The sequence below is a fragment of the Zeugodacus cucurbitae genome, chromosome 2 (genome assembly GCF_028554725.1).
Source record: "Zeugodacus cucurbitae isolate PBARC_wt_2022May chromosome 2, idZeuCucr1.2, whole genome shotgun sequence".
In the NCBI taxonomy this organism is placed as follows: Eukaryota; Metazoa; Arthropoda; class Insecta; order Diptera; family Tephritidae; genus Zeugodacus; species Zeugodacus cucurbitae.
The window spans coordinates 5,062,322-5,087,699 of NC_071667.1; the positions used below are offsets into that span (position 1 = coordinate 5,062,322).

General features: G+C 34.4%; 2 protein-coding genes across 18 annotated transcripts in view; both read right to left on the reverse strand.

Moving 5' to 3' along the window:
- The window catches only part of LOC105214146 (maternal protein pumilio), a 334,815-nt gene that overhangs the window by 181,404 nt on the left and 128,033 nt on the right, over positions 1-25,378 (reverse strand). For 4 of the 17 annotated variants that reach the window (XM_054229130.1, XM_054229128.1, XM_054229133.1 and 1 more), the window contains exon 1: positions 3,541-6,263. The exons of 9 other annotated variants lie outside the window; for them this stretch is intronic. In XM_054229130.1, the coding sequence (XP_054085105.1) occupies positions 3,541-3,684 (144 nt within the window). In that variant the 5' untranslated portion in view covers positions 3,685-6,263. Of the gene's footprint in view, positions 1-3,540; positions 6,265-25,378 lie in introns of those variants that run through there. 4 more of the 17 variants (XM_054229122.1, XM_054229124.1, XM_054229119.1 and 1 more) reach the window with 2 other exon arrangements.
- The window catches only part of LOC128921430 (tigger transposable element-derived protein 6-like), a 183,141-nt gene that overhangs the window by 129,536 nt on the left and 28,227 nt on the right, over positions 1-25,378 (reverse strand). The window lies entirely within an intron of this gene.

The following is a 25,378-nucleotide window of genomic DNA, read 5'->3' on the forward strand; positions in this document are numbered from 1 at the left end:
TTTCCAACAGCTTTCATTAGCAGCCGTTGCCTGGCGTGAAACACAAGCAGTTAACGCAAAAACGTAGAAAAATCAAATGCGAAAGTTGAAAGGTATGAAAACATTCAACAAAAAGCAGGAAAAAACTGCGCAAAATTTTTGTGGCTGGGAATTGATATGCGTTTGTATGGAATATAGTGTATTTTTGTTGATTTAAAAACTTAAATTAAGCTGTACAAGAAATAACCAATGTTGTTTCAATACAATTTTTTTTTACTTTTTTTTTTTTAATTTTGCCTTAAACCTGCACACGACACATATAATCAAAATCAGTAAGAAAGCGTTCTCAAAGCATTAAACCACAGAATTAGCGACTCAATATGACTCTCGATTAAAGTACAATTTTATATAATAAAAAAATTTACAAAAAATATTTTTTAATATTTGTATTTGGAAAAACTTATGTCTGAAGTAGTTGTGTATGTATTTAATCTTATCAAATAGGTCTGAATTCCTTCGACATGACACCTGCACAAGCCACTCAGTTAATAAATTGTGTTAGAAACACATTAAAAATCAAAGCAAACACATAAAGTTCGTAAAATAAAAGCCTACAATACAAAATGCGCGCTCATTAACATGCTGCCAATCGATAAATAAATATATCAATCGATCACTACTCCCGCCATATCAACAATAAATGCAACATGTAAGCTACTGAATGATAAGCAGCAAGTGGCGACTAGCAAACAAATATATATGAATATGTAAGCACAAAAAATACTGAAAACAAGTGAAAAAAGTAACACAAAACAATCGAAAAGAAAATCCTACCACTTAAATCTAAACAATAAAACTAGCGCACTTAAAAAGTAGTCAACAGTTATATTATGACAACTGTCCCACGCGCACACCCACCCCAGAGAGCAGGTGGTGACTAACTAGTAGCCACTCAAAAACACACAAACACAACAACAACTTATAAGGCAAATGCAAGCGTTCAGTCATTTACATAATGAAAATCACCTACAAGCTGTCAATCAACAGTGTCGGCGTTGCTACAAAACACCCACCGAACACCCATAAGAAAAAAGTAACAAAACATAAAATAAAACAAAAACAAACTTTAACAACTAAAGTTAAGTATGGCATTTGTGTGCGCCAAAACAACAACACATTAATCAACAACTCATAAATATTAACCAGAAAATGTCAAAAAGTATTGAGCGCATAAAATATGTACGAGCGAGCGAAAGAACGAACGAATTCAGCAAAACAAAGTGCTAAAAGGGAAAAATATAACAACACTTGTTGTTGTTGTACACTGTGCGAAATAAGTTTTTGCAAATTGAATTTGCACTGAAAGTGGCTGTCAACAAGCGACCACAAGCGATTTGCAAACAATTATGTTGCAGCCACAGCGTAAAGCTTTCACTGCACAAAGGTGAGTATATTATGTATGCTGAGTGCATGAGACAGCTCGTTCTCAAAATCATTTGTATGTCTGTTGGCAATACTGTAAAAAGTCATAAGGACCCTTGATTTGTTGAATAGCTCTGTCAAAACTTATTATACACTCCCAGAGAGCTATTATAAATTTTTAATACAAAAAAATTTGGAATTTTTGTAACTGTAGTATACAATAAATGAAATTTAGTCAATTTCATTAATAAAAGAATTTTGAATTCTGCTTAGGCCTTACTAGAATTATTTTAAAGCAAACACTCGCAACTGTAGCACACGAAAACGCAATTTTTGAAAGCAGAAACCTAACTCAAAAATCTATAATGTAAAAATGAAATCGCAAAACGAGAACAGCTGAAGCGATTTCGCTAATTCTTCTTCTTAAAGTGCAAGGATGGTTCTTACGGAGAGAAAAATTAAAAAATTCCTTAAAAAGTCTAAAATCCACGCTTTTCTAATCTCCCATACAAACTACTCTACAAACATAAAAATGAATTGCTGTTCGTTAGTCTCGCAAAAAGTTGAGAACGGTCACACCGATCTGGCTAATTTTAGTCTTGAAAAATTCTAGCAAGCCCAAGAAAGGTTTAGAAAGTATGAAAATATGGAAAAATTGCGAGGAAGATAATAATAAGAGAATTATATTTGAATTGACAACAAAAATACAAAATAAAAGAAAACAAAAAATAATAATATTTTGAAGGTTGTCATTCATTGTTGCTTTGTTAAAATATTTTTCTCATTTCTCAAATGTGCCGATATCCCAAAACAATTTGTAACCAATAAAGAATGGCTAAGTTCGGGTGCAATCGAACATTTCATACTCTTGCAATTTATTGCTATATTTTTTTTAAGATAACACACAATCTGACCTATATATTCGGCATCCAGTAGAAAATCATCATGGTTAAATTGCATATTCGGCCTTGAAATTACTCATTAATTGCAAATCAATGATAAACCAGTCTGCGAAGATTTTCCAGATATTCAAGAAGTCGGTGGAAGCACTGCACAGGACTTTAAAGGATTTACGCGACAACTAAAACGTTTTTGTTAGAGACATGATTCTGTTGGCAGGTGATTTACGCCAGACCCTTCCAATTATTCCTGGATCAACTGTTGCTGACGAACTAATCGCATGCCTAAATCTAATTTGTGGCGACACATAAAGAATCGCCAATTAACAACTAATATACGAGTGATTTCGAAACAATATCAAATTGCGATTGTGGAAGCAGTTGGAAATGGTAGCGTCCCAGTTGACACCTCAATGGATTAATAACATTTCAAACAGATTTCTGTCACTTCATTGATTCGAAGGAGAAGCTTATTCATCGACTTTTTTCTGACATGAAACCACAATATGATAACCATAAATGACTATTTGTGGTAAAAAAACAAAGAGCTCGGTGATCTTAATGCTACAATTTAGAATTTCCTTCCAGGAGAGTTGACAAAGCTACAAACCACTATATCCCACAGACTATTTAAAATTGCCTGGACTATCCCCACTCACTTGCAATTAAAAGAAGTGTGCGTTGACTTCAATATTTCTCGACTTTTTAATATAACAAGACTGGCTGTGAAGAAGATAATCAGTATAGTCATCGAAGCCAAATTTGAGCCAACTTTGAAATATCCTCATTTGTTACATACTTCAACATACGATTACAATTCAAATTATAACAAATTATGATGATTTACGATTAATACAGATCTACAATAATATATATTAAGAATTTTCAAATTTACCGGTTATAACTTTTTCGTCTCTATGCGTAAGAATCTTTTCTCTGTATTGAAAAATTTACTAATTTAATGTATACCTTAGCCACAAAAACGTGTGGCTGGGTCTGCTAGTATTCAATAAATAAACTCTTAAAAAAATAAATCGAACTGTTGGACTCGTGATTTTCATAAAAAAATATTTTTTTTTTTTATATAATAGACATGTAAATTTTTTTTCTGCTCTTAAAACAGCATACACCAAACCACAATTATTCAATAAAATATTTAATTTTCAATTTAATTAACACCCAAAAAAATAACAAATAAATTGAAAAAAAAACCAAAAACTTCCCACTCAACGCTACTTACAATTGTCTCCTTGAGCTCTTTGCCGCGTAGCGGTCCCAGCCATTGATGTAATCCAATATAACGTTTCTGTACCATTTTCAATGCGGGTGCACCCTGTGCATAGGGGCCGCCCAGCAGCGCTGTTGCAGTCTCCAACACGACCATATTGTTGTTGTGATTTGTCTTTTCCGTTTAGTTTTTTTTTACTGAAATTTTTATTTATTAGCACTGTTTGTGTAGTCACTAGTTGGGGGGATCTAGCGCTAATTTAGTGCTTTTGAGCTGCGCAATTTCCCAATTTCTTTCCTTTTTGTGTTGTTGTTTTTTTAGTTGTGTGCTCAAATCTATTGGAAGCGATTAGTTTATTTTTTTTTGTGTCGTATATGAATCACTGCGCTTCAGTTTGAATAAAATATATTTTTATTGGTTGATTTAAATGTTGCTGATTGCCGCTATTCGGTGTTGGCTTAACTGTATTTTACTGTATTTCATTTGTTTGATATTTTGTGTGTTAGTGTGTGTTTGCTTTTTGGTTTTGCTGCTTATCAGCCGGAAATTTATTTATGTTTGTATGCGTTTTAAATTAAAACATCCGGTTTTTGTTGCTATAGACGGTTGTTTTTGTACACAACACACTCAACACACACGCACACGCAAACGGGCAATTCAGATAAAATTGCAGTGGAATCACAATTTATTTACACTTTGGCGTGCGCAGCGGGTGGATTAAGTGGGTTTAAATTTGTTTTTTTTATTTATTTCTTTGAATTTGTCAATGCAAATACTTTTGTTGCAATTTCCAGTTTTTTTTTTTTGGTTGGGATTTTGTTTTATTAACAATGAAATTTTTAGTTTTTATCTAATGATTTATATAGTTTTGTCAAAGTTTCTTTGTTATCAACAATTTTATGCAAAATTGCGTTTAGTTCTGGATTAAAAGGTAAATTATTTTTTTTTTATTGCACTTAAGTTATGTGTATATTTTTACTGTTTACATTTATGTAATATTTTCGATCACATATAGTACATCAATATATATTTAAGTTGTTGTAATTTTTGTGATTTGTACAATTTTTTGGCAAATACTTTACATTTAAATATTTATTTTTTTTCACAATTTAATAAAATTGTAATATACATGTATATTTTTATTTGCAGTTTTTAGTGAGTAAAAAGTAAGAATTTCATTAATTATTTTTTAGTTGTTTTTTATTTAATTATTTGCTCGTGCACTTTTGCTCGACAATTTCAATTAAATTTAATCCGTTATTACACTGTGGAAAGCAAATAACGGTATTGTTATTGTTGTACGTTGACTGCCACGCGACACAGTGTCCCTTACTTCACCGTTGCTTGTCAGTTGCTATTTGCAGCAGTAATCTGCGTAAAATCCTTTTTTAATCCGCAACAAAACGCACACACATACACAACAATGAGCAAAACAATGTTTTATTGTTGCGAAACCGTTTTGCGCTGCTTCGATGGTATTTGTGCAACAAACAAATGCGACCGACACGTTTACAACAAAACTTATTTATGAATTTGCGCACGGAAAGTTATTATTGTAACAGTATTGTGTTATGTTTTTGTTGTTGTTTTCATATGCACACAATCCAATTATGAAATCCTTAAAACCAATGTAAAAGCACGTTTCGCTGTTGCAATGATTTATTGAAGTATTGTCTGATTGCACAATTCTAAAGCATACCACAAGGCGCTCAACACCTGTTCACATGACCAACAAGTGGAATTGGCATTTAAGTAGCGTTAGAGTAAAATCAAATTACCGCTATTTTTTTTTTTTTGAATATTTTCGTAGGCACTTTTATTAGTTCCCATGTGACAATAGAAAATGTAAATTTTCAATTATTCATACCACGACGTGTATATTATATGCCTGCATGGAACGGAAACCGTTTGAGTCGCCAACGTAGCACATCCGCCTTTTACCGTTATAAAGGCATAAATGTAAGCAGTTAAGCTTAGTTGCATTAATATTTATAATGAAGGTATATCTAGTAGAAAGAAAGCGTTTTACGTTTCTATATTTCGCTACTATATTTTCCTTCTATTTGGTATTAGACTTTGTAAGTATTTTTTTAAGTGCTTTTGTGACAAAGAGTTGAACTTTTTTTTTAAACATTCACCGCACAATAGAAATTTATTAACACATTACACTCACTTCAAATAAATATGATAAATCACGAATTATACTGTCGAAACAATTCTCCTCACTTCTTGTATATAATTATTTATGAAATAAATATTTTCACCAACGCTTGTTAAACAAATAAAAACACATTTGTTACTACTAATTTGAAATATTTCAACATTCACGTCAATAAAACAACGACCAATAAGCTACTACGACAGCGGCGTTGACGACAAGACGAGATGAAACGAGTTGAGACGTTAAACGTGACGATAACACTTGCTTCATACAATTGGGAAAATACGATCCACAATGTTCAAAGTTCCATCGCGAACTGAATTGAAGTCGCAAAGTCTGCGATGAAAATTGCGGCAGCCAAAAGCAGCAGCTCCTCATCGGGCATTGATTGAGTCAGTGTGTTGGGCAGGCGAAAGCCGACAATCGGTAAAAGGCAGCAACAAAAAGACAAGAACAAAACACAAATAAAACGAACGAACGACAACTAACGAACGAAACACATCGTACAGTCGAGTAATAGCAGAAGGTAAGTAGAACCATAACCGAACTCCGTATATGCAATGTTGCCACCGCGTTGAATTTAATTAAAGAGCGCAAAGCACGTTAAGAGCACAGAGTATTCAAAATAAAGAGTGAAAAAAAGAGACGAACAAGCTCGTGGTGGTAGCTAAAGCCAAAGAGTATTTAGTTTCTTTTTATAAAATATATATATATAATAATATATAATAAACCGATGTGTTTAGAACCTTTTCCGTTCGACAAGATACACCATTATTTTTTGAGTTCTAAATTCAGAGTTGTGAGTTCTAACTCTTCTCGACACACCCTCATGGCGTAAAACGAGTGTCGAAGCTCTGGCACACAATATACAGGTATATAAATGTAAACATCGCCCGTTTTCTCTACGCCGGCAAATATCTCATAGATACAATAAGACTGATTGTACTGTTAGTTTGCTCGTATAGCTCGTTTTTTTTTTGCATATATATTTCGCTTGTTGCATGTGTCCACAAGGCGGAAGCACGTTATTGCTCGAAACACAACTGCGCTCTCTCTCTCTGTTTCTCTCTCTCTGGGGTGTTCGATATTTTTGCACTCTTACATTCTGTAGCTATTTTAGGCATTGCCATTTATGATTTTTATTATCTGTGTTAACTTTTAACGCACTCTCTTAGTTATATTTGCTTGTAAACTATTACATTGTATTTCAAGCATTTTCTTTTCTTATTAGATAAAAAGTAATGGAACCACGCAAATTGAATTTATCTGAATTAACAGGTTGGTGGCGAAAGCTGTGTTGCACATGCCTTTATAGAGGACAACTGACGAATGCTTATAGTGTATACGCTACAAGATGACATTAAGATGTTAGAAATGTGTCAGTTGTTTTAGAAAACATCACGAAGAAGAACTCTATGTTATACTAGAAAAGGTAAAGTTGAATATTACTTCAGTTTTTGTTAACCCGGAAATCGATTTTTAATTTCTTTATACTAAATTTATTATCATATTATGCCTGATAAACCTTCAACAAAACCTTATTTAAGCCACACGTAAGCCTAGCACAATTGTTGCTACAATTCTTTATTCCTTTGTTGAATAAAAGCTCTTAAATGGCATAGCTACATATGTAGGACGACGGTGTACAAGTTTAAAGCCATACAAAGGACAATACGTTTCTATTGGAACTATAAATAGCTTCCTTTTCCTTCAATAAAAATCAATCCGACGAACATAAAATGACTTTCATTTAACAAAAGGCATAAAAGTGGAATCTGAGAACGTGGTCTGTACTGAAATGAAGACGGATGAAGGGAAGTAAGTGGATACGAAAATAGTGAGGCAAAAGCTAAAAGAAAAGCTTAAAGAAAACTTTAAAATATTCACAAGTTTAAAAATAATTTAAATACATTAAAGAGATATGGCATGAATCAAGCCAAAAAATTTTAAATTAAAAAAAAATATATATATTTATTGAAAGAGTAACAGAAATCAAAAAATAGCACAGAATAAGAAAATGTTACGCATTTAATTTAATTCCAAAGTTTTAATAAGTTCAAAGATGATAATTACCAATAACCAATCACATGAAATCAAGAATCTATTACACCGAGAAAAAATAGAACAAAATGAGTAACAATCAGATCATAACCCAAAAATAAGCCCTTCGAGGCATAATTTTCAACTCACAAAAATAAAAAATGAAAAAATAATTAACAGCAAATTTTATAGAAAACAACAAGAAACGGCTTGGCAGTAATGAACTTTAGCAGTATTAGACCAAAGTAAAGCCATTTCCAGAATACTGCTAGAGAGTTCAGGTTTATAAGCAACTGAGCTCAACACTTTGCGCAAAGCCAACACGTTAACCAACAGGCAACAGTTTGCCGCAAGCTGCAGAAAATTTGAAGCAAAAAGAAAAAAAGAATAAAGCAAAGAATAGAAGATTTAGAAAAGAATTTCCCAGCAATGCTATGATTTATGACCTGAAACACTAGAAAACAAGCAACAATATGTGGCACGTATAACATGCCAAGTATGGCAAACCGAGAAATGTGAAAAGCGCGAGACTGACTAGTGCTGATGAACTTCAGCATAAATAATAATATCATTACACCACAGGAAGGCATAAAGCATAAGACTAACTAGCTAGCAGAGAGAGGGAATAAAGGTGCTATACGTGTAAAGAGGCAGGCGGGAAACCAACTGGCAACCGCCGTAGCGGCCAATGTCAGTGCCACTGGAACTGGTTACAACAGCGTTCGCGCAGATAACTGTAAACGCCAGCTCGTTTTACTAGTTCCAATTAAACGGCCACGGTCAGAAAAGCGAAGAGCAATTGGTATGCACAATGCAAGTATAGTAAGATCACTAAAAGTCTATATACATATGTATACATCTCTTGCGTCCATATTTGTGCATATTTGAATGCGGAAAAACGTACAACTGGTAATGTTGCACGCTCATATAGGAGTCGTAGTGGTTGGTTGCAAGCAACATGATGACATTCACATCTTGTGTTAGCTCTGCGATTTACTATGTTTGGGCCAGTTTTGGTATGCACGTTGCAACATACTCCAAGCATGTGTTTGGTATGGCCTATCAAGCAGAAATTCTTGCAGTGACCGCATGCGGAATGTTTCTAAATTTGGTTGCAAATCCAAGACTCAACCCAAAAAAGGCAGACAAACATGCTTCGCTTGGTCTTAATAACAAAGCTAAAATGGCTTTATATGACCGACCGACCACAGTGCTAAGATGGAGTATGAGTTTTGTGAAAGACGAAGGTGGTTAGGCGGTTTTATATAAAAAATTGCTGTTGTAGATGGCGGTCAAACTTTTTAATTTAACTGTTAATCTTATTAAAAATTATACAAGTTACATAAATGGGAAGGAAAATACAGTGGAACTTCCATAACTCGTAGATCTCCATAACACGAACTTTTGTACGAGAAACGCTATTGTGTTTAGAAATCAAATATCATACAAATTTCCTTCCATAACTCAAACTTCCTTAACTCGATATTCTCCATAACTCGAACTAACGAATTGGCAATAGAAGGCAAATCTCATACAAATTTCCTTCCTAACATCGAACTTTTCGACCATGGCATAATACAAAATTTACAATTTTACTATTTGAAAGAGTCTTTCTATATAGCACTGAGGCGAACAAAAAGTATGATATTACACTTATGAATTGCATACATCATGTAATAAAAGCATGGGATACAGACGTCAAGAGCCAAACAATAGCAAAGTGCAACAAACAAAATGACATAATACATGTTTAAACGCATTTAAGGGACGGGTCTGGGTTTTCACTTTCGAAAAATCGATTTTTTTTGTTTTATCTTATTGTTTAACATTTCAAGAATGTGTTCTCAAAATTTTAATCCGATCTAAGCAATATTCTTAGTCTCGGGTCCTTTAACGCTCTAACACTAACAGCTACGGCTTTAAACGCGTTTTTCTCAAAACTACTTTTTTGAAGTCCGTGTTCACTGCCATTTGAAAACTACGATTTGTTTAAAATTTAACTAAATTTTATGGTTTTTCATTTTCGGATAATTTCCGGCCGAGTTACAGTGAACACCGCAAATTGTTTTTTTTTTTTTTTTTTTTTTTTTGTAAGACGTCCTAGGGGAAGCTCTGTCACGGGCTAATGGTTTAATATTTTTGCATGAAAAATTTACAGAACATAGTCAAAACAATGCTCAATAATGTATAGAAGGTTTGAATAAAATTGCTTAATCGATATTTGAGATAAAAAATCACAAAAAAAGTGTTTTTTGCGCTGAAACCCAGACCCCTCCCCTTAATAAAACGTTATGCGAAGTAAATAATTAAAACTGTGTATAAATCTATATTTTACAGCTTTTTGAAAAATTTGATTTATTGAAAATTTCTATAACTCGAAGCCTCTCCAACTCGAAGTTTTTTTGTGGATTATGGTGATTCGAGTTAGAGAAGTGCCACTGTAACTCCATTTCAAATAAAGACTTATACCCTGGACTACACCAAAAATTTTCACACAACCACCAGCTGTTTCTACTGTCAGCTAGGCTTAGCAGAAGTTTGCAGAATTCAGCAGAATGGCAAGCATTTCCAATAGCATTGCAGCAGATGAGATTTAAAAAGTAGAAAACATACAAGACACATAGTAGCATGCCTTAAACAGTGTAGTGCAACAAATGGTGCAACAGTTCGCATACTGAGAACTTTAAGGTTAAACGATTTCTAACGAAGTGCAACTGGCCATTACATGGAAACCATATCATGTTGGCTTATTTAGCAATATGCTAGATTTATTGCATACCACAGGCGGCAATGGTATCTAAATAAATGCATAATTGCAAGAATTTTCATTAATACGTAAAATTATAATAATTCCGAGCAGACTCAAATTGAAATTGTCATGAGAAAAATAATGAAATGCATGCAAAGAATAAATATTTATTCTGTTTGGTATATGGGTATATGTTGACAAATAAGTGCAATAAAATGAGAAAAGTTGAACAGCAATACTATTTAGCTACCTTTTGGTTCAATTATTTCGTATTTCTCCGTATTTGATACGGTTAAAAAAAAAACTATTTTTCAGGAAAATATATTATTATTTATTTAATAGAATACAAGCTTTAGGTAAATATGCAAAACGAGTTGAATTTATTTTAGTTTTCTTGTTTAATTTGGATTTTATTTATTAAAAAACTATTCATACTTGCAACAATATTGCAGTTATTGCTTTCAGTACATCAGAAATTTATTACAGAATATAGAAAATAATGAAATACTAAAAAGCTGGAGTTGAATTATATACAGTTTTCGTACCATTTTCTCAGAATATTTGCTATACAAGATAAGTCAAAATAAATAAAAAATAAATTACTAGGCCTACCACAATAAAAAAAATTGTTCTAGCATATTGTTGCTGTTATTGCAATTTTCTAATAAAATCATAGCATAGCATCAAGCACACTCTAGTTTGGATCATACATGCAGAACTTCTCCAATTACTTGGCTTAAACCAACTCTCTCACTTTAAGCAGATGTATTCCCATTTCAGCTAATACCCTTCAACACACCAATTCGGCTTTCACACCAACACCACACAACTCAGTGTGTCTTTCGACCAACACAATATACACCAGTAAGCCAGTAGAATTCCAGTCAAGCTCGCGTGTTGTTGCTGCCACTTTCCAGTCAGACTACTTTAAGTTCGTTCACATTGAAACCTCAATTCGGTCAGTTGAATAAGTTGTTAGCTGTTTCTGGTTGCATTGTTGTTGTTATTTATTTTTTGATTTTTTGCTTTTTAATGTAATCACCACATTTCGAACATAAACAGAGGTAAATGGCTTGGCCGAAACACACACACACGCAAGGCGCCCAGTTTTACTTACACATATGTGTATGTATGTAACAGCAAGATCGCGCATACGAGTGATCATCACAACAATGTACACAACCTTTCTCTCTTGCGGCTCTCTTCATTCTACCACACGCGCTCTTATGACAGTTCAAGTTCGCTCGCACGATCACCTATGAACACTATAATTAACACACTCTTCACTATCGCAGTCAGTATTTCACTTCCTCTTTGGCCGAAGTGTTTGCAGCGCTGCTTGCCGAGCCATCTGCGTTCATCTTAGCCAGATTTTTGCCGTTTTGCTAAGAGTTAGTGAACTTACCTCGGTTAACTCGCCAAGTATAGGGAAATATATATACATGGGTGTGTGAGTTCTCGTTTATTCGTGACGTTTATGTTCACAACAAGAATAACGTTCCTCGTACTTTTTATGGTTGCAGGTAATGAAATTGGCATATATAGCCTATAATCAGTTGGCGATATGGCGTGTTAAATGCTCGTATACTAACATGAAGAAGATTTAGCCATAATCTACGTTACTGCAACGGTTGTGATGTGATGGGTCAGTGATGATGGTGGTGCAGAGGCATAAAAGAATAGACGAAGAACAGCAGTGCGACAATCTCTTGATAACATTTGATTTGATTACAGTAATTTATATGGTTGCGATCATATATCGCATAAAAGGAGTATGCTTTTAAGTGTGGCTTGAAGGTAGAGATACAGATAAGAAACTGTAAATTCCTATCTGATTTTTTTTTAAATGTAGCCATAACTGAAAAAGGATACTGCAAGTTCCGTTATAAACTTCACAAATATTATCAAAAAGTATTCTTATTTCGAATTTTAACAATTTTTAAAATAATCGATATGTACGAGTAGTACCGATATTTGATCTTGATAAATAAGTTATCGATAATTTTTAATATATTTAAAGGTATTCTGTACGTGTCCCGATAACACAAGCTACGTGATAATGGGTTTAGAAATTCTTAATAAACACGAATTTAAAGTTTCTAAAAGCTATAGAAACAAGATTTAAATCTTAATATCGATAAGTTGCGTCATCTCATAAAGTTATCGATGTCGATATATTTTCGATATTCCACGGATTTCGTAATTGACAAAATTGAAATTTTTGTATACCTTTTTCAGCCATTTTTCCACCGCCTATTAAGAGCAAGACCGACGAATCGTTGTTAGAGAATAAGAAATTTAAGCCATTAAAGCGTATTACATATTTTTACATTTCTAACCAAAGATTTATCTGCTTGTCGATACAATCAAAAGCTTATTCGTGGTCATTCATCACAATTATGAAATTAGGAGTCAATCAACTTTGTCCATTAGATATTCAATAATTTGTCATTTGTGTGTGCGCTAATAACGCGCAAATGATTCTTAACGGTAAATAAATACTTAAGCAGCTTAAGTGATTAATCTTGCGGGCTATTCTAAATATGTTTTCATTAACAATGAGCGCATTTCGCGCAGACACACAGACACACATGATATTACACCACTTCAAGCATACTTTGAACATCTGCAGAAGAGCGTTTCGTTGAAATCAAAATCAAAAACAAGAATCTCTGCACGATCTCGCCACGATCATTAAGCTGTCAAGCCGTGCGCAGACGCTTTCAACCAGCCTGGCTAGTCGCTAGTTGCTGCCAGCTGGCGTAAAACGTGCGATGTCACTGACCTTTAAGACTATTCTATGCTTTGCTTTGCAAGCTGTTGGCTTTTATGCGCTCCGTGTTTTTTGCCATCTTTCTACTATTTCATATTTAGTAATTTCTTTTGCTTTCCAGCTGTTTTATTTTTAGATAGTTAAGTTCTTTCGCAGCATTAATGAAGAATCGTAAAAAGTTTAAATTTTATACGAGACTGATTCTGTAGAAATTAGTAAGTTTCTTGACACTGCTGCTTATACTAATGCCGATATTGCATGATACTTCTGGACTTACAAAAAATGAGGTGTCTAACTGTATAAAAAATTGTTTAAGGCACTACATAAACTTCACTAATAACAACTTACTAGAAATTCATTAAACACTTTATACTTGCAGCAGAATAACAGAACAAGCTTTTTCCAACACTTGCCACACAACTGTAAGCAAATCGTATCGAGCGCTTATGATCAATTGAGCGACAACCCAGCCGCATTGCGTGTGTGTGTGTGTGCAGCAGCAAATGTCAAAAATATACATACAAATGTCAATTAACTTCATTTTTCTTTCAATTAAAATGATTTTTTAATTAAATTTTGCACATTGAATGACTGAGCAATGCAAAGCGGCGACACAGCAATGGCACAATTGACAATACACTGGCTTGGTTAGCTGGCTACATGGCTGCATTGGTGGTCAGCAAAAAGGCAGTTTATAAGCATCTGTTAATGGAATTCTTTATTCGATTTGTAAAATGTGTTGCTCTTATTTTGTTTTGCCACATGCTAGACTGCGCTGCGCGGCGCACAATCAATAAATAAAACAAATGTAAAACGAAGCAAAAAAAATAAAATTCAATTGCAATGAACACAAATTGAAATGGTGTAATAAAAAATTCAATGAGAAATTCTGCTGTGGCTATCTATGGCATATGTAAATGTGCATCAGTATTGTTAAGTTCTTGTATTGATTTTCTACAACTACAAAACAGTAATAAAAAAATCGCATTGGTATTGATATAGCAATAATAGCATTAACGTATTATAAATTAATTCTGTTTTCTAATTAAATCAATTTAAAATAGCTTATTATGATAGAAAGCACCAATAGTTATATTTTAATACTTCCTCTCTCACCTTTACGGTTACTTTAATATTTGAGTACTAAATTTCCATTACATAGCGAATAGCAAAGTATAGATTTCTAAATCCGTTTGTAGTAGCAACATTTCGAACATCAACTTGCTTTGTTTCTATGAAGTTTTATGAGTCTATTATATTTCACAACAGATAGTCTCATCAGTCACTCTCATCTTAATGTAAAAGTTGTATGTTTTATTCACCTCCTCAAGTCACCGACTGTATTAAATTTCGATTGGCCAATCGCGAAACCTCATTCAAATACATTTAAGATAACCGCATCCCACATATGACATTAACTTGCGAATATCTACCGGCCATAAACAGTGAATGTCCGTCAATATGACTTCACAAAATAAATTTCTGCCTAATTTATTAATACTCAATTAATTGTTTACGATCAACATTTGTTTTTAGTAATTTATGTGATGCAAAAATAATGTATACTCCAACTTTCCTGTTTAATATTGTTTTCATATTAAAAATGAATTTACTTAAATGCCAAAATATGGAGAAAGGCAGTGTAATTTTTAATAATTTTTATTTTTTGGATTCGACTTTCAACTTCAGCTGTCATCTCATCTGAGTCATGCGATGCACGATTACGTCATTTAGTAAACGCTTTGACTAAATTTCGCATTTCAAGTATTATAATTTGAACAAGAATATTGCATGATTTCGAGCGAGAGCAATGAACGTCTACGCTAAAAGGGTCAAACCGGGCGATTACATACCGTCGAAAACAATTCGCAAAATATTGACCCACATTTTTATTACTAATACATATATTTTTTATTGCTGACAGCACTTATTAAAAATGTGTTAATCGACACATTTATCTTTTTCAACAGTAATAAATTCTCAAAATATGCACAAAAACAAAACGAACATCATTTTGAATCTGATATTTGAGAACAAGTCAAGCACCCGACTAACCGGTTCAATTCAGTTTAAGAAGGTACATTTACGAGTATATATAATGAACAATATTTGATCTTACATAGTTCTATAATGATGTCAAAATAACTTACATATATTTATATCATACAGTTTTTACTTACACAAAAGTATGGAAATTAAATTTATTATTGAAAAATTTCTTCAGTGGAGCTTACCTGCAAGGAAAATTTAAAAATATTTTAAAATTAAAAATAAAATTTACATAATTTTGGCGTAGAAATTTGTTAGTATATTTTTTACAAAAATTCTTGAAAAACTATTAAGAATGAAAGCTCACATATGAGCTTTCGATATAATTTCGTTTATGTAAAATAATACCATATTATACTTTACAAAGTGAAATAATAACCTCATTATCTATGATGTCAGAATCATATATCGAATAACACTAAGTTAAAAATAATTTACTACCAAAATGATGTAAACGAGTTCTCAGCAGTGAAAGCTCTCATTATTTTATATTTTTTTTTCAAATTTCTTTATAAAATATGGAAGTTGCTTCTGCTGTCGCTGAGGTCATAAACACTTAAATACCAATACCAATCTGTCGTAGTGAAAGCGTTTCAGAAATTTTCTTAACTATCAAAAACTTGTAACACTTTATGAAGGATTTGCCAATTACGAAGTTTTCTGCTGACACTTAATATAATAATGTACATGTGCCAAATTACAAAATGGTTTACAAATTTATTATAAATTATTAATAGTTAATCCACTGACAAGTGCAAAAATACACAAGCCCCAACAATTTCACACAATTAAGAATGCAAAAGGTTTCGAGACACATACACAATTATGCCTTGCAAAGCCATATTATACGGTACATTCAGGCAATATTAAATGTAAAAAAATTTACAATTTGTATTGGAGAGCAACGCTAAGGGAAGCCAGAGTACTCGAAACGAGCAATTACGATAAACACACATACACAGATACAATATATACAAAGTTCAGTTTAAAATATGTAGTGTGTGTATGAAAATTGTGCAATAAACGCACAAAAGTATGCTTCATTAAGAATTACCAAATATAAGCCGCACTACACGATGTTGACTGCGTGAACACTCAGAACTCACACGCAGGCCATAAAAAGGATATTAAGAATTTGTGAGGAACTGACACCCTAATCATCTGTATGATTTGACGATTATGATGGCAATAGAGATAAAGTGACATTATTTTAATATGCCTATAATATGGCGTGTGCGAAAATGGAACTTTGCATAATTTGACGACTAAAAACTCAAATGAGTCAGCGCACAAAACTTTTCACATACTATGGCAACAATGGGGCAATATTAGACATGGTTATTTAAAAAATATTAAATTGTCATTAAATATAAAAGCATTTGCTTGGTTTTTATGACAATACTTGACTACAGTATTGCATACTTTTCGGCGTTAATGAACGTAAAACTTATATTTTCGAACACCTTCATGAAAATAAAGCCTACACCAAGGCGCTCATACCGGATAGTCAATAATATAACCATTTCACATTTATTTTCCATTGGCACCCAACTTCAACACATAAAAACTTAGCGTAGCTTTTATATTTACGAGTTCCATAATTTCTTGAACCATTAAAGTAATAAAAGTGCAATATTGAAGAAGTAGAACTTTTTTGGCGGCTTTTGACAAATTGCCAACAAAACGGAAAATAACTCGAGCGCCCAATTACAAGCAACAGCTCCTAGTATACTGTTGAACGCTAGATAAATAAGTGAGTGTGAAAAATAATTTTATTTCGTCTGGCAATTTACCAGCAATAAATGTGTCATTTTCATTAGTTGCGATGACGCAAGCTGATGTCATGAAAGAAAACAGAGAGAAATGGCAATAGAGCCAGAAAAAAGGACTTGCTTTCTACAGAACACAAACATATTAATGTATAATTGTAATTTATCAACGAAATATAATTAAAACGCAGAAGTAAACGCAGAAGCGAGCTTTTGAGTTAGTATGTGTTGAAATTTGGTTAGCTTTCCAAGCATTTTCAGTTGAATTAGAAATATGTTAAATATAATTAAAACGCAGAAGTAAACGCAGAAGCGAGCTTTTGAGTTAGTATGTGTTGAAATTTGGTTAGCTTTCCAAGCATTTTCAGTTGAATTAGAAATATGTTATACACCTTTATAAGTTTTTTTTTTTAAATTAACCTCCTTTTTTATGACACCAAATGTATGCAACGCCTAACAGTATGCAATAAAAAAATATATATTCATCACATTTTACACTGATGTCCAGCATATACTTCGTTCTCTGATCGCAAACGCTCGAATGCCTTTGAATATATCATGCTTCATTAACACTTAAAAGTTTAACATGGCAAACATGAGCCCTTCGAGCGTAATAAACCTACAGTGAAAGAAATATTAAGCATTCACACTAGAGTAGTAACAGTACTGATCCAGTAGTAGTCGGATTTACTTTCACTTTATTGTGAGACTTTGCCATGAACGCAAATACTAAAACTCAATGCAAATTATTTGCAAAAATAACTTGTTGTTTCTAGTTACAGAACTGGTCCGTTAAAATATGGTTCAATAAAAGATATTTTATAATAAACTTCCTCATACTATACAAACAAATAGCTGCCAAAAAACTTTGGCAAATTTGTCAACAAATAATTTCATTTGCGCACGTTTTCTATTTCGTACTTTCTACATTTTTCGTGAGTGAGAATATTGGAATCCTCTTCAACAGACACAAACAATATTTTTAATTTTATTTTTTTATTACTCACACTAATGCGCATTTATTTATGTAGTAAGGTGACTCCTGTGCCATACGTATGTACGCCTCTCGTAGGCAAATGTGCAAAAAGTACAACCCTCTTCAGTAGGACAACCATCGTTCATCATTAATTTTCTAATAGCTGCAAGTTTGTTTGTGACTCACAGTGCAAATATTTGCACAGGCATGAGCAGAGTTGCCAAATATTTAAAATAAAAGAGACTATAATTCAAATTTATTTTTAGAAATATTTCCATGTGCTGATCGAGAATGTCACCCGTATATCGTTGTCCAGAAATTCGAGGTGTGTTCAAAAAAAACGGGAATTTTTAGATATAAAATTTGAAGTGTTTGGGGACTCAATTGTAATTTTTTTTTTATTATGTTAAGATATATGCCTTTGAAGTACTGTGTCTTCAGGACCTGCTAAGGTTGGGTGCATTTGTATGACCTTGGCGTTTGTTAGAAGCTCACACTTTGTTGCTGGTTCGAGAATTCTTGGTCAAAAACAATACGCCGGCCTCTATATTCGCCAGACATGGCTCACATTGATTTTTTCGTATTTCCAATAATAACAAGTAAGGAAGGGCTAAGTTCGGGTGTAACCGAACATTTTATACTCTCGCAATTTATTTATTTAACTTTATTTATATTATATAATACACAATTTGACCCACATATTCGTCATTTATATTGTATAAAGTCCATTGAAAGTTGGAAACCATAATATTAGGTTAGAGGCACCGAGATCCTCGTGTTCGATATATGGGGCCTTAAAAACCTACGGTCCGATTTCGGCGATTTTTAGAATGGGGCTGCCACACCATTAACATAGTATTTGTGCAAAGTTCTGCATCGATATCTTCACTAGTGCTTACTTTATATATTGTAAAGTAAACGATTCAGATCGTCTTCAAAGTTCTGGGATATAGGAAGTAGGCGTGGTTGTGAAGCGATTTGGCCGATTTTCACAACACATCATTGGGATGTAAAAAACTATTACAAACCAAGTTTTCTTGAAATCGGTCGATTAGTTCCTGAGGTATGGTTTTTGACCCATAAGTGGGCGACGCCACGCCCATTTTCCATTTTGTAAAAAAATCTGAGTGCAAAATCATCTGCCATTTCTTATGTGAAATTTAGTGTTTTTGACGTTTTTCGTTAGTGAGTTAACCCACTTTTAATAATTGTTAACCTAACTTTTGTATGGGAGGTGGGCGTGGTTATGATCCGATTTCTTTCATGTGGCTAAAAAAAAACGACTGCAGAAAGTTTGGTTTATATAGCTCTATTGGTTTGCGAGATATGTACAAAAAACTTAGTAGGGGGCGGGGCCACGCCCACTTTCCCAAAAAAATTACATCCAAAAATGCCCCTTCATAGTGCGATCCTTCATACCAAATTCTATTTCCATAGCTTTATTTATGGCTTAGTAATGGCACTTTATGTGTTTTCGGTTTTCGCCATTTTGTGGGCGTGGCAGTGGTCCGATTTTGCTCATTTTCGAAAGCAACCTTCCTATGGTGCCAGAAATAAGTGTGCCAAGTTTCATCAAGATATCTTAATTTTTACTCAAGTTACAGCTTGCACAGACGGACGGACGGACGGACAGACAGACATTCGGATTTGGAGTTCTCTTCACCCTGATCACTTTGGTATATATAACCCTATATCTAACTCGTTTAGTTTTGGGTGTTACAAACAACCGTTATGTGAACAAAACTATAATACTCTCTTTAGCAACTTTTTTTGCGAGAGTATAAAAAGAAACTTAAAGGTGGGCCTTCTTTTATAAGCATACGAGAAATCGCTGGAAGATCCAAAGGCTATTTCAAAAATCGAGTTTGAAAAGTGTTTCGACGATTGGAAGAATGGTTTTTAGGGCGACAACTTTAAAGTATACTCGTATGAAAGAATAGTGTGTTTCAAAAAATGAAAATTCTCGTTATTTTTTGAACACATCTCGTATAGTTCTTTTGAGAAATATACCAAATATTTGCTGAGTTTATGCAACAACAAACTATTTACCAAGGATAGAACTGGGTTACCAATGTAAGTAGCAGTAGATCTCAACCGGAGAAGATGCTTCTGGGAGTATTCATGCTATCTGGGAAGATGTTAAGAATCTCTACATTATCCAATTTGAATTATGCCTTAAAACTGTATTTAAATTTTAAAGAGAAATTCCAACGAAAGATATTAGTAGTACTTCGAACTATTGGCATTCCTAAAACAATGGCATTTCTTGGGCACAAGAATTTGAAAAGGCACGAAGACACAAGCGAATATTGTACAATGTACATGTTCCTGCATGTAAACAGCATTTCCTTTTGGAAAGCCACATAGCTTTAATCGCACTTGCAGAGAGTGATGTGTTTTCATATACGAGTAGTTTAACACTTTCGGCACGTAGGCATGATCATATACGTTACGTTGCCTCGCCAATGTGCGCTCGTGCGCTAAACTTGTCACATATGTACTATATACATAAGTGAGTAAACATGTGAGTGGTCGAGAGAAAAAAAAAACGACGTATAAACCAGTCAATAAGCAACAACCACAACACTTGTTACACACACCGCCGTTTAATGCCTCAAACACATATCCTTTAAAACTTAATAGCTCTTTGGTTAGTAAGAAGGACTGCTTTATTGCTTGCTTGCTTTGCTTTTGTTTTCGTCTTCTTCCATCGTATTTGGTCAATATGAAGTGTTTTCTTTGTTGTTATTGTGCTTTATAAGAATTACTGGCAAGGCGTTGCATATTGCCAATGGTTATCCTGCACTCTCGGTCAATTTAATTTCGTATAATTTGTGCGCCACAGCGATGGAGCACGTCTTCTGGGCGACATGACGTTCTGAACGCTAGCACTCAAAGGATGCGCCAGCATATGACTGAAGGTAGATATATGCATGTGAGAGCATAAACTCTTCAACATTGAATGCTGGGCGCGTGGCTGCTCGGCCAAAAAGAAATATGCTAACGTCCTTCATCACTAAAGTGAATGTACGAGTTTGTGAAGGAGCACTTTTCTTTCTTCAGGATTATCATCCCCATGTATGCTCGTTGTCGTACAGTGTCGATACTTTTATAGCCAATGGGAATTTAATATTATTTTATTGAAAAAGGATAATGGCACAACAAGCCACACAAACACCCACTACTTTATAGTGTATGGAAAAATAGTAAACTATATAGCTGACCAGCGCATAGCCGACGGACATAGCACAAAAAATGAAGAGGTGGAGTGTGTAAATAGAGAGTAAATATAAGGGTCCAGCATATGAGTGGCACATGAAGCGTATGTGATGTTTGTTGGGTGGTGTGAGCATAGAAAAGTTGATTATAAAATGATGACTTCACACTTCGTGTTGAAGTATGTGTGTGTGTATCCGTGTTGTGTAAATAATTTTGCTATCCTTTTAAGACTTAAGTATCTACATATGTATGTCTCCACTCATTTGCGCTGTCACTTGTCGCTTGCGGCAAAACGAGGCGGTTTTTGTTTTGGCAGCACAAATATTAAATGGATATACCAAGGCAAGCAAGCCAAAGAATCTACAAGTAGTGTCAAACACACACACATAGACTTAACTAAATTTTCACACATACTCTTGTATATGAAATGAGTGTGAGTGAGTGTGTGTGTGTTTATGACAAGTGTGGCGACGCCGTCGATGACAGCATAATGGCAGACAGCAGGCAGCAGGCAACAGGCGTAGGCGACGACCATGAGTATATACAATATATCTGTATGGTATGTCTCTGTGCGAACTATGCCAAATCGAGCAATGCCATTGCTCCACACTTGCTTGTCTATTACATCATGCATTTTCGTCCTTGTGCACTTGTGGCTCTTTATCCCTTTTTTATTTTATTTGTATGTGTAATTTAATACTCTCAGTATATTAAATTTTGCCACTTCATTATGTACACAGCCCCGAAGGAGTGTGATCGCCGTCTCTGAAGCATAATAAAAAGGTTCAGCTATGGAAGTGTATGTGTTGAGAAGCCAACACGCCTAAAAGTAGGCAGCTAAAATTATACTTTATTAATTGTTATGTGTAAGCGTACAACTAAGTAACGGCGTTGTAAGGAAAATTTCTTGCGGCAAATTGCTAGTCAATAATGGCAAATTGATTTGCGATGGGCCAAGGAATTTTGCAAACACTCTGATTGGATTAGTCTCGAAATTGTTTGTCAACGAATGTCTTTCTGGAGCCCTTGCCTTGAAGCTATGTTTTCATTCTGACATTCAGTAGGGTTGACTTTAAAATACTAAACTAATGGCGTGTTTTACTTAAATTTAACCAAATATGTATATGCTGTACTTGGATCTACAATTCAGATCTCGAGAAATGTAAAGCTCATAACCATACCATTTTAATATATATATAGTGACATTTATATATTTATCAATTTTCTGCGAATTCTCAACTGCAATAAATGAAGATTAAAAAATACTCAAACCATTTCGATTTAGCCACGCGTGCCAAGTGTTATGCCTAAAAATATGCTTTCTTTATTACTTCGCTCAACAGCTCAATCATGTTGATAGCTAAGCAAAAGAGATTATTAAATAAAACGAAAGCAGAAAACAAGCAAAAAGCCATAGAGAAAACCATGCACCACAAATATTACCACAGCTCAATTTGCAGGCAGAGTCGCGAGGCTGCAAATAACTTAAAGAGCGAGAAAAATTAAAACATTAAAATACCAATGTTTCAGAGAAATTTAGTCGCCAGCAACGCAACGTGACGCTTTAGCGTTATTAGAAAAAGCCAACACAAAGCGCACAAAAAACGCCATCGTGTAAGGTTGTCTAACGGACACACTTACGGCTGGCAAAACAATTTCCACTCGCCCTTTTGGTTGTATGGCCATCAACACCTCATCACGCCCGGTGGTTGCGAGCGATGGCACTCAACACCAAACAAGCCACACTCGACGCCTGACGCTCGATGCCTGATGCTGTAATGCGCACGTGACGCCATGCGCCGCCGGCGTTGAGCGCATAGCTGTCGACATTCGACATATTGGCATATGTGAGTGCCAACAAGCAGCGCTGCCAGCGAGTGTTAGCTACACTTCGGAGCCGGCTTTGAACCACCACTCGAGTGGTGATGGCGACCGAGCAAGGAAAATTGCATACGTGTTGTTGGCAGCGACGTGTGGTCCTTAGATACTCCAGCGTAAAATTAACGGTTGCGCGTTTATGCTTACCAGCTTTTGCCGATCTTTGCCCGAGGCTATGCACGCTTGTATTCGTTGCCTAGTGCAGCAGCTAAAGTGATTGGTTGGTTGTGCATGGGGCATAATTTCGTCGATGTAGTGTCTACTCATTTCGGTGCGTGCCTACTCATTACGTTTCTTTTGAAGTATTTTTGTTGCCCGTTTCTCTAATTCCGAATGATCAGTTGCTCTAATAACATAGGAATTTGAATTTGATTGTGCATGGTTAGATGACTGAGGGCAAATAAAGGCGCCACGAAGGATTTCATTTCATTTACATATACATATGTATATATTCGATCGATTTTTAAGGCCTCTATTGCGATTTCAAAGCTATGTGTTATTTATAGTAATAGAAAATATGGAGCTCTAAACCATGTCTGAACGTGAGATGGGATTTTTGTAAAGCTTCTTTCTGACGGAAATACACCGAGGAAATTGCTTGTCAGAGATAGTGGCAAAGAAGAGCTCTTCAAAATGTGAAAGCTTAATGTGGTAACGTAAAAATAAAGTTTCCTTAAAATTTTTGGGACGACCAATCCAATCAATCTAATTCAAATTAGTTCCAAAAATAGTCAGTTATTTTCAATCATACAATCTATTAAACCCCTAATCGAGACTAGACAGGAAACCTTTGTCAGAAACAACAAAAAAGCTCTAAATAAATATGAAAGCTCTATGCATATATATGAAAGCTCTATATATATGAAAGCTCTATATTTATATGAAAACTGTGTTTCACCTGATACTATGGTAGCACCAGCAAGTGATTATGAAGTATAAGATTTAAGGGTTTTTAATTCTTTAAAGCATAATTTTCAACTTCAATTCATATTTAAATCGAATATATATTTGTGTAGATATGCTTGCGGTCATAAAGCTTTTAAGCACATTTTCAGACATAATAGCATACTTTCCGGAGCGTTTATCTAACACTTTTACTAGCGAGAGCAGGCAACAAGGTAAAATAATGACGAGTTTTTGAACATTTCCCAAACAAACTCCATATCCGGCGTAAAAGCACGCAAATACCAACTTATATATGGTATGTGTGTCTCTACAGACACATACTAAAGCAAAGCTACCTTATCTTTGCAAATAATGAGTAGAGCAGCGTAAATGGAAAAAAGCTATAAAAAAGCAAAAAAAATACTATAACACATATTTACGCTAAGCATACATATATAACAGCTATAGTACACATTTTATTAGTCCGTCGATTTTACATTTTAGAAAATAGCACTTTTACCCACCATATGGCAGCGTAATGATAATAAACTCCTCAAAATAGACCACAAGCACGCATACACTTTAACAAATTGTTCTTATATCGAATGGCAACCAACACACACACTGGACCATTGCAAAGTGAAAGGAAAAAGTAAAGAACGCGCTGCGCTGTGTCTGTGTATAACTGTCAACGTATCAACAGTTTGTTCGTTCGCCTGTTGTAGTGTGAATGCACGCCAGACAGGCGACAATGAATAGATATGGGGGGCAAATCGTGGAGTTACAGACGCGTAAAAGCTCCAGTCGTCGGCGCCGTACTGGCGATAAAATGTGTTAGCGTAGGAAGGGGTGGGGCGGGACGCAAACAAGCGCATATATATGTATGTATATATGTCAATGAGGGTAGGGTAGAAATGAAAACGGAGGAGGAATAGAAAAAATATGTATGCACGCGCTCAGCGGAAGCATGTAGCAAAAGGGTATGGGAAAAAGATTGCTACGGAGGTGTTGCTGTCATAACAACAATAGCAACAGGGTCGCTTATGTGATCAGCATAACTGTCATCATTGTCAATCGACTACAACAAGAGGTAAGTGTATTGAATTGTGCATGCAATGTAAGTAGACATAACAAAACATTTGCAACAAAATAATAATATCAACTATGAGAGTCTCAAAGGTCTTACTATGACATTCATATTTCACAAAAACAGAAAAAACCAGACTTTACTAAATATTAAATCCTCCAAATCAGCTAATCTTACAACGCACAAATTGAATAAAAAATGTTAAAAAAATATTCTCCACTGATTAATTTCCCTATAGGGATGTTGGCTGAGTGCGCTGGATGT